The sequence below is a fragment of the Lepisosteus platostomus genome, chromosome 17, assembly GCF_059453375.1.
Source record: "Lepisosteus platostomus isolate fLepPlt1 chromosome 17, fLepPlt1.hap1, whole genome shotgun sequence".
NCBI lineage: Eukaryota > Metazoa > Chordata > Actinopteri > Semionotiformes > Lepisosteidae > Lepisosteus > Lepisosteus platostomus.
This window is the reverse complement of record NC_142627.1, coordinates 21,290,654-21,304,494: the sequence shown is the minus strand read 5'-3', so window position 1 is coordinate 21,304,494 and position 13,841 is coordinate 21,290,654. Positions and strand designations below refer to the sequence as shown.

At 40.2% G+C, this 13,841-nt stretch overlaps 1 protein-coding gene across 5 annotated transcripts in view; it reads left to right on the top strand.

Moving 5' to 3' along the window:
• Window positions 1–185: 185 nt before the first annotated feature.
• LOC148646356 (alpha-actinin-2) overlaps window positions 186–13,841 on the top strand; it is a 34,103-nt gene continuing 20,447 nt past the window's right edge. For all 5 annotated transcript variants that reach the window (XM_088609782.1, XM_088609785.1, XM_088609786.1 and 2 more), the window contains exons 1-7: window positions 186–524; window positions 7,873–7,987; window positions 8,255–8,374; window positions 9,057–9,143; window positions 9,383–9,470; window positions 10,290–10,368; window positions 13,198–13,279. In XM_088609782.1, the coding sequence (XP_088465908.1) occupies window positions 396–524; window positions 7,873–7,987; window positions 8,255–8,374; window positions 9,057–9,143; window positions 9,383–9,470; window positions 10,290–10,368; window positions 13,198–13,279 (700 nt within the window). In that variant the 5' untranslated portion in view covers window positions 186–395. The remainder of the gene's footprint in view (window positions 525–7,872; window positions 7,988–8,254; window positions 8,375–9,056; window positions 9,144–9,382; window positions 9,471–10,289; window positions 10,369–13,197; window positions 13,280–13,841) is intronic.

The following is a 13,841-nucleotide window of genomic DNA, read 5'->3' as shown; positions in this document are numbered from 1 at the left end:
AGCGGCTCCTATCGCTACATCTGCGCAGGCAAGAGGATGCTTTTCAGAAACACTGTCACGGGCAGCGGCGGGGGGTGACTCCCAGAGGGACAACGTGTCTCCCCCCACTCGCGTGCTCAAGTGCCCCTGCCAGCCGGGCCAGGCGTCACGTGACGCGCAGTATGAATTGAAATCCGCGCGAGCGCCGCCGAGATCACTCCGTCAGCCGGGGAGCAGAGAGCGCAGCTCATACCCACACTCACTGCACCGAACTGCGAATTCAGCACTGAATCTGCAAGGCGCTTTACAGCAGCTTCTCAAGTACCGTTGCGGCGTTGTTCTCCTCCCTCCCGTCCACTTCTAATCAATTGCACTAGAGTTTTTTTCTGTGTGTGTGTTAACACATCTGCAGAACCATGACCCAGGTAGATATGACGGTGCAATACAACAACCACGAGTATGAGCCGGACGAGTACATGATACAGGAGGACGATTGGGACCGGGACATGCTGTTGGACCCGGCCTGGGAGAAGCAGCAGCGCAAGGTAAGAGCTCTGATGCCGCCTCTGACCGACAACACTGCAGCACTTGGGAAACAGACACAGCAGTTGTGTTCAAATAGGAGAGAGGTGATTTTGTAAAGTATCGGTTACCTTTATTTTGCAAATACATATATAGTTTTAAAAACTTTAATACTTTCGATTTCCCTTCCTGATATGTGAAGGGAACGGTGCAAACGGAACCACAAACGCGACAGTCCGAATATGACAAGTAACCGACCTGAAAAGCAGTTCTATTGCCAATGAAGTTCCCACCTGGATTGAAAGAGCCAACCTGGGCTTTTTCCCCCCCTTAAGTAATGGAATCGCGGTAAAGGTCAGGCAAGGCGATATCTGGCTCGCGTCGCGCTTCCAAGTGCGCTGTACAGACCCCTTGGCACGGGGCGGCATCACTCTTGAGTGGGGGGACGCGGTGGGTACCGCCTAACAATAGCTCCCACTAACGAGCGGCCCTCCAGACTTCTGCCATTCCATTGATACGCAAAGTATGAGATCTGTCAACAGGCGCTGGTAACGGATGATGACGTCCTTAGGATTAGAATGGATGTGATACCTAATTTTAGCTTCAGGCCCGAGAGGGTATTATGGTCGGCTAATCCCGTGTCCTTGGTTTGGAATTCTTTTGTTGATGGAAAACGACACAAAACCATTCAGGCCTCTTGCATGGTATTTTTATCGTGTCTGTCTGTCAAAGGATAGTGCTCCGAACTACATGTATATCTGTTATCCCTGTCACATGTGAGAATGCTGTTACACGTATTGTCAGCTAATATTCATCAAAAATATGTATGGGCTGTAACATTTGTTAAAACGCTGGTTTTAAGACAAGACCATCTTAGACGTGGTGTGGTTAATTGTGACTGGCGCACCTTTAATTCAGAGCCTCGGATTCCACTGGGGCCAGTAGTTCAGATAGATGCCCCTCTCTGTGCATTTTGTACACTGAGATGCGAGTCTCATCTATATGGCCAATCAGTTCTTCTTGACAGATTTACAGAGGCAAAACGAACGAAGTCATCAAATGTTTAAAAATAAGTGTGACATCACCTTAGCTGTTTACTTATGTGTCAGGGTAACAAAGACAAAGAAAGTCTTCTTGTTGTCTTCATACAATCCTTGACGCAATCTTGTTTCCTCCAAGTGACCTTTTTTGGGCATGAAATTCATGTGATCAACACATTTCAGTTTTTCTTCTTAAACTTAGCTTTCCCAGGTTTAAATATTCTTATGTAAAATGAGGCCTCCTGTCACCTGTGTGCTACTGTACCTGTAATTTGCAGCAAAGATTTAAAGCATCTGATACTATCGTTTAAAGTTTCTACTGCAGAGACGTTTTTTCTCATGAGCTGTTTTGTGTTGTTATGGGCTCAAAATGCAGTTCAACCGCTGCATCGAAACGATGTACCTTTTGCCTTCTTGCTGCGGTTCCACTGAGCAAGAGGTTTCAGCTTGTCTTTGAAGGCTTTGCCTTGATTGTAAGCAAAACTCCTGGCTGATAAGAGTGATGTCTGCTGCAGGGTGGCAGGTGAAGAGCTTCTGGAGTTGTTTCCAGTTTCTTCCCTGGCACAGGGAAGAGTGTGTGTGCTTTACTCTTTGATGTGCTCTTCCAAGCTTCTCTTCTGTTTTCTCAGGGATAGCAGGCTTTCCTTAATAACTTTACACCACGCTGATCCTCTTATCGACGTGGAATAGGGAGAAAGGGAGAGGGCATTTCTTAAGTGAAGCTCGGTACGCTATGCCACTTTCCTTCCTCAGTTATATTGACAGCGTACAACAAACAGGTCAGGGCAGGGACACCGTCAACTTAATTGCATCAATGATAAGATTCCTCTTTGAGTTTTTTCAACTGATGATTTTCTTCAGAATCATTTACTGCATTCTGAGCACTTAAGCTATTTATTTTTAGTATTTCACAATTATAAAAAAAAAAACTATGTAGAGTTTCAATGTGAAATGACATTCCTTCTTTATCGTGCTCTGGACAACGTTTTTTGAGATTTACCTTTTAAATGTGGTGCAAATGTTTTAGTCCAGCTTCTGTGTTGCCAGGGGAGTCTCTGATTCCCACTGAACCTCAAATATATTTAGAGCAGTGGCAGTTCTAGGAACCACACAAATGTTTGCTGACCGCTGGTTTAATGTCACTTGCACTTGCTTTGTCCACTGGAATGCTATCTTTGTTCCAAGTGCTCCAATATTCTGGTAAATATAGAAGCAGGCTCTTCCCCCGACACAGCGAGAGTAATAGTATATCTTTCTTCTGGGGAGGGGCATTATCCCTGGATATCTCCCACCTCTCTGGCTGACTTCTACTCTCTCCCTTTGGGTAAGGGTGACAGACCCTCTGAGAAGCTCCCCACCCAGCTGAAATAGCTTTAAGGGAGTCCGACTTATATGGAAAGTAGACTTTCTTGATTTGGATTAGGGTGGTGGAGTTCTACCTCAGATCTCCCACCCCTTTCTCTCTGCCTCGGGCCAAGCAGGCTTTTAGGGGAAATGACCTTCCCTATAGATCTTTTCCAGGATGTAAGTCATGACTGCCCTGACCCTTGTAGGCTTTAATGGAATATAATTTGACTTGATTCCATAGGAGGAAGGTCTCCTACTGTTAAATGCCATGAAAGCCGCCATTTCTGAAATATTTCTGTGACACAATATGTGACTCTAAATCTCAAATAAATGCTAAACTCACTGAATCATGTTTATTGGTATATCCTCTAGTCATACGTAAGCAGTGCTTTGTTCCAAAGGTGTGTGTGTGGGGTTAGTCGAGAAGTAACGTAAATCTGCCACTTGCCCACCATGTTAGATGGACGCTGGTGCCCCACTGGCACTGCCCACGTGAAGAGCAGAAGAATGCTGTTGTCATCTTCAGTGGGGACCATGAAACAATAACAGGCCATCCACCCTAGTCATTCTGCAGCTGCCATAGTGCAGTGCTGGTCACCGTGAAAAATGTTAGTGATGGACATTTCTGGTATATTCATGTCCTTCTGCGTTGCCTTTCTCATTAGCTGTAATGGGGTATTACCTCTTTCAACAAATGGCTGGATATGATTCTTGAATTCATCACCTACTGAAATGTAGACAAGATAGATGTGCTGACTGACATTTTCTCTTTTGCAGGCTTTGTGCTTATTTTCTTAAAATACTCACTCTTTAGGTTATTATAGTATATGCAGTACATTTGCATTTGTGTTTAAAGATGATCTTGTGTTACCTCAAAGTCTACTACAGCAACATCAATTTAAACCTTTGGTGTGGAGATTTATATTGCCTGGAATTGCAAGCTGGTCTAAAGAAAGCTGTCATGTGTACATCACTGTCTACATCTAGACCATATTTCCCACATCCAACTAAAATCTCAATCTAAAAGTGCCAGGTAGAAAATGTCTAACAATTGATAAGTCGTTTCCTTTGCGTTTCAGAAAAAGAATTCCTTTGAACTGAATTCTTGCCGATATCAAAGTATTGCATCCGTTGTGGCTCCTGAATGACCCAACTGGTAAAAGCGCGTAGACAGGGGTCTCTGGGGTCCCGACTTCATGTGTTCCAGCCTGGGAACCAATCATGAGCGGGCTTTCCTAAGCGATGCCTGCGCGGTTCGCGATGGGGAACAGCGCCTCTGGTGGTGGGATTGAGACAGGACGGCCAGGGATGTTTTGACCCCCAGTTCAAGGGCCATTGCTGTGACTTCCTGGGTGCCTGCTGGCTCACTGCCCTCGGTGGGGGATGTGGCCCTTCCTCAGATGTTTCATGCCAATGCAGAGCTCGAAGAGTGTGAAAAGGTGAATGCATGAATGTATTTATGCACTGCCTCTTTCACCACATGGAGATACAAGGGTTATTGCTTTGAACCAAGACATAAAGACACAACTGGCCAGTTATATATATATAATAAAAATAAACTGGTGATTCTGTTTTTAAATTCCTTATCTACTGTAAATATTTGAAGTGCTAAACCAAGCAGTTTGATTGAAAGAATCACATTGTGCCACTACTGGTTCTTTAGAAAAATGCTAAATCTGAGATTTTTCAATGCATTATTTTTAAATATGTGCAAGGTTTTCAGCAGCAAATTGCATTTACAGTATGGGAGTGGGTGGAAGGAGGATGAAGGTGACTCATTTAACTGGATGCACTTACTTCAGTAGCCTCTCCTGACTGGAATCTGAACAAGTCTGTAAGTCAAATTTTGATGTATTTTTAATACAGTTTTTTTGTATTAAATATATTGTAGGAAGGCTTGCTTTGGGAGAAAAGTACCTCAAAAACATTCTGTTGTTGTACAACGTTGTTGTAAATATTACAGGCAGGGGGATGTAGCAGTTCTAACAGGTCACTGTGCACCTCTGTTGAATTTACCCATGTAAAAATACACAGTGTGTGTATATATTCTCTTAATAGATCCAAAAATTGTCGGTTTTATACATTTTTAAAGGATGATGAGTGAGATGAATTCATAAAACAATGATTTAGCTGCAAACAATGATGCAAGACTTCTATGATAAAAAAACATGTTTATTTATTTGTGGTGAAACTCAAACAAGCACTTCATTTTTGTCCATTGATTCTCCAGTCCACCACCAGAAGCCCAGATCCTCAGTTCACACCCTTCATCTACTGGTGGGTCTTCTAAACATTGACCAACCATAAAGGGTTAACGTTCCTGTTTTTAAGAACTTAAATTTTAAAAACCTTTGTCTTCTGGATTATGTCATTAAAAATGTTCTGAAGTCTTAAAACTCCAAAGGGTTTTAATGATTCCCGATACACTTTTGACAGCTGGAAGCCCAGGGCTGTGTCTATTTAAGCAGTAAGCAGTATTTATTCTGCTTTGTTTGTGTAATGCATTATATATCCTTCACTTGCATGACAGAAAAGGACAGCTGTTCTCATCTTATACAGCCCTGGATTGTTTGGAATTAGAAACTGGAATTGACATCTTCCAGTCTGAATAGAAACAGTGGATGTTTGTTTTGTACTAAGCTCTTTTCAACGTAGCATATGCCTTATGTATGTTGTTTATTTTTAGCTTAAAAAAGGCTTTCCAAAGTTTCACAATAAATACACGAGGTGTGCTAAATAACAAAATGTTTCCATTGTTATGCGAGTCAACTTGAGTACAACTTTGGTCACTGAAACAGATGCAATGCAGTATCTAAAGCAGGGCCGGCGCCAGGGAACGGATCTGTAGGGAGGCGGCGATATTTCGGTTGAAACGGAGCCGCTGCAACTACCCAACTGAAATCTCGCAACCATGCCACTGATGAGTGCTAAATGATATAAGATAACGACGAGCCATCGGGTATTTAGCGATGAAGAACAGTTTCACGTTCATCAGCACTCTCGCGAATATTATTGTCTGGAGCGACAAAATACCACACGCGTTAATTTCTGCAGCTACATCGACGGTAACGAGGTTCTGAATCATTAAGAAAAATATTGTTGTAAAACCAACAGAAAGCACAATCATCTATAACTACAGCCCTAGTTAGATAACGATTGTAAGTATAAGGGTCAACTACTGCAAGGAGTCGGTCGACCTGAGCAAACAAGATCGTAATAATGTTGACACCCAGTAACGTAGACACTGTGCAATAGGTCCCGTTCCTGGACGGATAGCCCTCCTGCACATCAAACAGTCCGATGCAGTAACTGAATTCGGGGTGAGTGTAGTTATCTGACCGTTGACAAAGTTCAACTATTTTTTAGGGCGCTAGTTAAGTAAGCGGAAGTGCTCAGAAATCCTTTTGCCCAGAACCGAGGGGGCAGGACAGTTCAGTTGAGAGGGCGACGCCAAACTGTAGCCTATTAAAAAAACTGAGAAATTTCAAGTCCAGCCCTTGTATCGGGTCCAGACTGGAGTTGCTGGAGTGATCATTTAGGTTATAGTGGTCATGCATTTCGCTTGCACCTTCGTTACTGTGATCATCGGTTAAGCCTGGAGGAAGGAGTGTAGACCTTCTTGATTCTCCAGGCTGCAGAATGGGTGGTTTCACAGCTGAGCTTCTCTGAAAGGATCTTATACACTTTGATAATCTTTTACCAGTCAGTTCCAAAACCTCATCGAGTTTTTTAGACCACCATATAAACTTCGATTAAGGACAATTACATAATGGCATTATGCAACCTAAGTTCTCACTTTTTCACATTAGCCAGTTGTACTGTTTAGATTTTAAAATGACAGAAATAATCTCTTCCTGGGCCTTCAGCAGAGTTGTGGCCTGGCCATTTCATACAAAACCTCTACCTCCTTTGTGCGAAAAGACAGGCGATAGCTGACATGTACAAGAAACACATTTCTGTTCAGTGTCAGTGCAGTATAAAGCGTGGATTAGCCTGAGGTCTACAATGTACACCGCTGTTGTGTTTCTGTCTTTAACAGCCATACTTGCAATAGCAAACATGCCCCACTGCTTGGGAGAGATAAAGATGAATATTAATATTACAAGTCGAGGATCGCTTCAGGGTTTGTTTTGCGGCTGACCCACAAACTATTTCTCTACACATGTTTAAAAATTAATACCTCACCACAGTTTGTTCCCAAGCGCCCAGGAAAAACAAAAGTTCCTATTTTTGCTCTTCCCAGATGGGAAAGGGGTTAGTCAGATATAACTATTTGTCTTTTACTTCTTCATGATCCCATGAATAGATCAGAAACTCACGTGGGAGTAAACACTGTGGAACTATAACCTAAGACCAAGAACAGGAGGTACTTCTTTACCCAGAGAGGTGTGGGTGTATGGAACAAGCCAGACAGCCAAGTTGTTGAAGCCGTTCTGTTGTCATGTTGTGGAAGTTTGTGTGTTTTCTTTTATTTGTATGAGAGAGAGGTTAAAGAGAAAAAAGTTTTGGTTTACGAAACAGCTGGATGAGATCCTAGAATCTGCTAGATGGGCCACACAACCTTTTTTATGTTCTTACGAGTGCATTAGTATGGTCATTTTGACATGGTTTTAATGTCATTCTTTGTTAATTTCATGGCCAGGGGTACAGTTGATGTATACATGTATTTGCTGACACTGGGATTTGCTGTAGTCTACCAGTGGATTTTATTTTGTGTCAAATCTGTGCATGTGATAATTATATTTTGCACCTAAAGATTCCAGTAAGGACCAAGTGATCTGTGCAGCTCTGGTGAATAATCCAATGCTGTAGGGAGTTCCAATACACAAACTCTTAGCTTGCCAAAATGTATTGGCTCATTGTTTTGTTTTCACCCAAATACGATTTGAAATCGGAAGATTTGTTTTCAATGGGGCAGTATTATGTATAAAAGAAAGTCTAAAGAATTAAATGCAAAGCTAAGAAAAGGCATCTTTTCTTGCAGACTTTTACGGCCTGGTGCAATTCTCACCTGAGGAAAGCTGGAACACAAATTGAAAATATTGAAGATGACTTCAGAAATGGCCTTAAACTTATGCTTCTTTTGGAAGTCATTTCAGGTAACTGTTGCACTGTATTAGTTTAAACATGTGGTGTGGTAACTGTGGTGACCATTTTTAATCTGATCTCTAGCAGAAGGTACTGACAACTAGAGCAAAATCAGATGACCTTTTCAGATTGTCTTTTGAATTAATCAGTATCACTGTCGTCATTGTAGTTATTTGATCAAATGTGGATTTTGCAGTTTTTTGTCCTCTGAGTAATTCATTCTTCTGAAATAATTATTTAGGTTCTATTCTTGCATGTCTGTGTGTTTTCTGTTGCAGGTGAAAGACTACCTAAACCTGACAGAGGAAAGATGCGTTTTCACAAAATCGCTAATGTCAACAAAGCTCTAGATTTTATTGCTAGTAAAGGAGTGAAGTTGGTATCCATTGGAGCTGAAGGTACCTGCATCTTTTGCTTTTCAGAAGTTTTTATTTTGAGGCCAAACTCAGGCCTATGAAAAGTAACTTCATGCCTTCCTTACCTTATTGGACTGTAGTCTAGTTAAGGCTTTTCCAGGCTTCTCAATTAAGATTTAAAAAGTGTTTATAAGCCCCTGTGCACAGTGAACAATTACTGATTACCTGTGAGAATAATGTCTACAGTTAACTCTTGTGAGCTTCTACTGAAGTAAACAAAAGTGAAAATACTTTCTTCTGCAGTGATCAATTAATACAGACAGGAGAGATAGCAAAAGTATTTGCTGTGGTACTAAGCAGTATTAATCTGTCAAGCTCTTAGTTTTTTTCTGTTAGAATATGAAGGCATTCAGTTAAAGCTGTGGTCCCATGTAAGGCTAACTAAAGGCCTTCACGCACAGTTGTAGATGAAGAGTTTATTGAAAAGTAAAGTGATTTTATCAAAGAAGAGATAACGTATGAGTGAACTTACTCAATTACTGATTGATTCTGAATGGCGAATTTATTATTTTGTTTTTTTTGAAGAACGTTGTCTGGTAGTTTAAAACTTGGACCTTTAAAAGGCAATGGAACATACTGTAACTACAGTGTGAGTACAGGAATTCTGATACAATGGCACAGGCTTTGTGGATCTCACTCACTGAGTGGTGTCCTGCTCCTGTAGAAATTGTGGACGGGAACGTGAAGATGACTTTGGGTATGATCTGGACTATCATCCTCCGCTTTGCTATCCAGGACATTTCAGTGGAAGGTAAGCGGTTGCCATTTTGAAAACGATTGCATAGTGTTGTGTTCCTATTAAATGCCATTTGGTGGAAGATACAAAGCAGAAAGTTTGCATAAATGTGAAGATGTTCAAAACCATATTTCAAAGGAAAAATCAATGCTAATGAGTAACATTATGAGAATTAGAGAATATACTGAATCGTGTGATTATGTGCTTATTACACAACTGGACTGGAAGACCACTTTTTCTCTGTTTTTTTTAAGAAACATCTGCTAAGGAAGGCCTTCTTCTGTGGTGTCAGAGAAAGACTGCGCCCTATAGGAATGTCAATGTCCAGAACTTTCATGTCAGGTGAGCCCAGCCAGCCCAGGTTCGAATCATGCTGTAATCTTCCTACATAATGAAGAAGAAGAAAACAAGGATTAATTTTAGTTTGTTAAGTGATTTAGGCTAGCATTAAATTAAACTTTGAAACCTTTACCGATGGTACAATACAATTGTCTATCAAGAAAACAAAAAATCACTCCAATTAAATATTGGGTGTCTAATGTAGTATTGAATCCTGACCTTATTGAGGCCTGATCCCTAGCAATAATCCCAGAAATGCTTATCTAACCCAACATTTGGCAGTCCAGGATTAGTGTGAAACTACTGGAAATAGACATGTAACCAAAATATTTCTTGAACACTTTTCTTGCATGATTTTGATTTCATTTTCAAATTCTGATCATTTTGAACTCCGGTTTTAGTCAGTTCTCAATGGAGGTTATCTCTGAATGGACTACGTCAGGGGAGGACAGTCCTGGTCCTGGAGGTCCAGCTGTGCTCTTCACCTGAATCATCACCATTAGTGGCTCAGGTGGACTCATTTAGCAGCTATCTAGATGCTGTTGCTTTAAAGACACCTAGAAAGTGATGCCTCTTTGTATCATTCCATATCAATTTGGATTTGACCTTGTTGAGAATTAATGCAGCCAGGCTTCATGGAGAATTACTAATATAAACTCAGCCTAGCTTAGCAAAGAGGTGTGTAATCAACCACGTGTGAGTTGCCACTCTGGTGTTTTGTCCTGTGAGCCACCTCGTTGTTAAGACTGTCGAAATACATCTATTTTGTGTTTCTGTTTTAGGATATCATCTAACATGATTTTCTTTCCCCTAAATATGAAGCTGGAAAGATGGTCTGGCCTTCTGCGCCCTGATTCATAGGCATCGACCTGATCTCATTGACTACTCCAAGCTCAATAAGGTCTTTAGTGTGCTTGACAGATTTTGACAGCATGCTCATGTGTGGCCTGCATGCGTTTTTAATACCGGTTGAGTTGATGCATTGACTAACTGTGATACTGCAGTGTGTTTCCAGACTGTGCAGCCTCTACCTCTAGCTAGTGATCAGTGGGAAAAGCAGTACAGCCCTAAATAGTCTTGCCATACAAAGGGCTAAAGGCTTTCTGATTTATGCGTAAAGAAAACAAATTTAAATATGAGGATCTACATCTTTATTGGTTGGCCTGAAAATATCCACTTTTGTTTTGTGTGTTTTTTCCTCCTTGCATGCAATCCTTTTCATTGTTACATTGCGATTGGATGTCTTGTGTAGCTGGAACGATGGGTTGGCATTCAGTGCCCTCATCCACAGACACAGGCCGGATCTGCTTGACTTTCACAGTCTCAATGAGGTATTGAAATAACATGCTGGACCTCAGTGGGTCTCTGCCTTTCTCTCCATGTGAAAAACGTCAGTGATCATAAGCAGACTTTCTTTTGTAGAAACGCATCCCCTCTTAGCTGGTCTTTTTCACTTTAGTACAGCCGAGAATGGAACAGGTCATTCTTTGTCATGTGGGTACATTTTTATATTCTAATTTTGTTACAATGGGTTTATAGGGATGGGAAATGTAATGAAAATGCACTCAAATTTGCCATGGAAAGTGCTGAAATTTCTGTTATCAATATCTCTGTCATTCATTCAACAAAATGGCAAGACCCAGTTTAATATAGTTTTTTAAATGGCCTGAAAATAAATTTATTTGAAAATAAATCTTGATCCACATGACATGGAAAGACTAAGATAGGGGGATTCTTGACAAAGTTTTGGACCTTTAAAGAATAGTATTCCCTTCTGGTTTTTAGTCTCTTTTAAGATCAACTTCTCAATGTTATATAGGAGTTTAGTGTTGTAGAAATAGGTGCAGAATAAATGTCTGTATGGTGATCCTGAGTAGACATTACTGCTATTGTCCTTAGACTGGGTGATCTTAAGCACACAGTGGCTTCTAGGGTACAGAATGAACAGGGAACTAACTGCTAATAAAGGCAGCAGGAGTTCATTGTGTGCGAATGTGCTCTCCTCCAACCAAACTCTCCAGAATATTATGGAGTATGGAATCCATATAGAAACCATAGGAGATCATTGTCTTTTCTTCTTTGTGTGTTTTAAGTCTTTTGGAATCAATTAAAGTGTTCAAGTGTCAAGATTACGGCGTATGAGGTTTGTCAATGCTATTAATGTTCTTAATACTATATTTGAATGGCCTTAAATGGTGTGCAAAGTTTATTTTGAACCCAAACATTTATGATAACATCTTACCACAAATGTAAAAGCATAAAAAGGTTTGCTTTTTAATGTTTTGAAATTTGAGGCGTGTCCTTTGAGAGTATTGAAGAGCTCTGTGTCTTTCCTGGCTGCGACCTTTGACTTAAAAAAAATAAATAATCCGGCCCAGAACTTTCAAAGTGGGAGCTCATGGGGAAAGTGAACGTTGTCTTGATCTGTGACCTTAGAGCTATGTCACCTTGTGTCTGGAGCAGAGGATATTTTAGGCACAGCTGTTTAGTCTGGCTTCTCTTGAGCAGACTCTGGTAAGCTCAGATATTAACAATGCAAATGTCTGAGTTGGACTTGCCAGAGTCACTTGCTTTAGGCTGGACTGTAGAGTAGAGCCCAGAGACACCATTATAAGATGAAAGAATCTGCAGCTGTGCTTTGTTTTGCACTTTTTCCAATGATCATTCCTTTATCTGGAAAGCATCATTGTAAGCACCAGCACACCAAGCTTCTAGGGCACTGACAATATGTTGTGAGAGGTGCGAGATTACAGAAGCTTGCAGTTATTTATCTGAAGTGTATGATTTATCTTTAATGGCAGGCTTAGTCTTTGGCCCTACCCTCAAGGCAAAGGTATAGAACCATCCTGTGTACATTGTATTAATATTTTTCATTAGGTAACAATGATATGATTTCAAGTAAAATTAGGGAGAAAATTATGCACCAGATTTATTTATTACTAATTCTCGGTTGTCTGTATGTTGAGTGTAAATGTTTTCTAAGCATGAAAAAAAGGAAATTTGCATTTCCATAGCTTTTTATTTTGGAAATGTTAGATCTACATAACATGAATATTGCTGACAAACAGGACAAAGTAACAAAAGGTGATATTGTCCAATGCTTGTAAACTCTTAAATATTTAGTAGAAACCCGTTCTCAAAAAATGAGTATATAACATATCATTTGTCTGAGTATGTCATCTTACACAGGTAACTTAGGTAACAGGATCATGTGAATGAGTTCGTCAGTGACCCAGCACTGAGTTACTGTAGTTACACACACTACACACAGGCAGGAAAGGAGCACCTAAGGAAGAGACTGAAAATGGGAAAAAAATAACTACAAAGGATGTATCATTCTCTTTTCCGAATGATTTTAAACTTTGGACACGTGTGCAAAGTGAGCAACTTGCACAATGTGATAAACCCATTTCCAGGTCTTGCTATCCATATACAAAATCTTTATAATACAGACAAGTACAGGACCTCAGTCCCTGTCTCCAACTGTTACAGAATGGATCGCATGTTTAATTTCTGGCCCAGCAGCTCTGTTTCAGTTTATGGGGAAAAACCTAATTTTTGGATGTTTTGAAAAACAACAGGACCAGTGGAGATTTAGTTGTTTATAATAACTTAGATTTTTTATATGTGTACTTTATACTATAAATATAACATTTTGTTTAAATGTTTCTGTATAATATTTGATATTTGATTATATTTGCTAAAACATGCTTTTCAATTTTGCATTTAGGATGATCCGCTTGGAAACCTGAATCTGGCTTTGGAAATTGCAGAGAAACACCTAGACATCCCAAAAATGTTGGATGCAGAAGGTAAAAATGCTTAAAATCAAACTGTTGCTACAGTATGTAAAACAAAATGGGATTCCTATGATTCCTTCATGTGATTTGGACAAAAAATCTTTTAAATGAAAAATGTGCTTTTAGCTTTTATACAGTCTATTCTAGATCACCAGCATTATGTTGGATAACTAAATAGTGCCTTTTATTGTTGATTGTGTGATACAGAAGAGTTATTCTAGTGGACATCATTTTCTTTCCTTTCAAGAGACTATTTGTAGGAGCATTCAAGTTACCCTTTAGTATAAAATGGAATAAAGTACCAATTCTTCTGGCAAAGTGGTAAAAGCATTGTGCTGTAGATTGGTACTGATATTTGTCAGTAACCTTCTGGTCTTTTAGAAGACATGAACCATAACATGTCAGATAAGCTGAATCAAGATACTGTATATGTTGTCTATACATCAAAAACATCTTGAAAGAAGCTGGGCAGTGTACAGTGCATTAAAATAAAGAACCACAAAAAAATATCTGCGTTCTCCAGAGGCATGAGGTCAAAGTGATCAGCATGTGCTTGTTGAACTGAACAGATGAC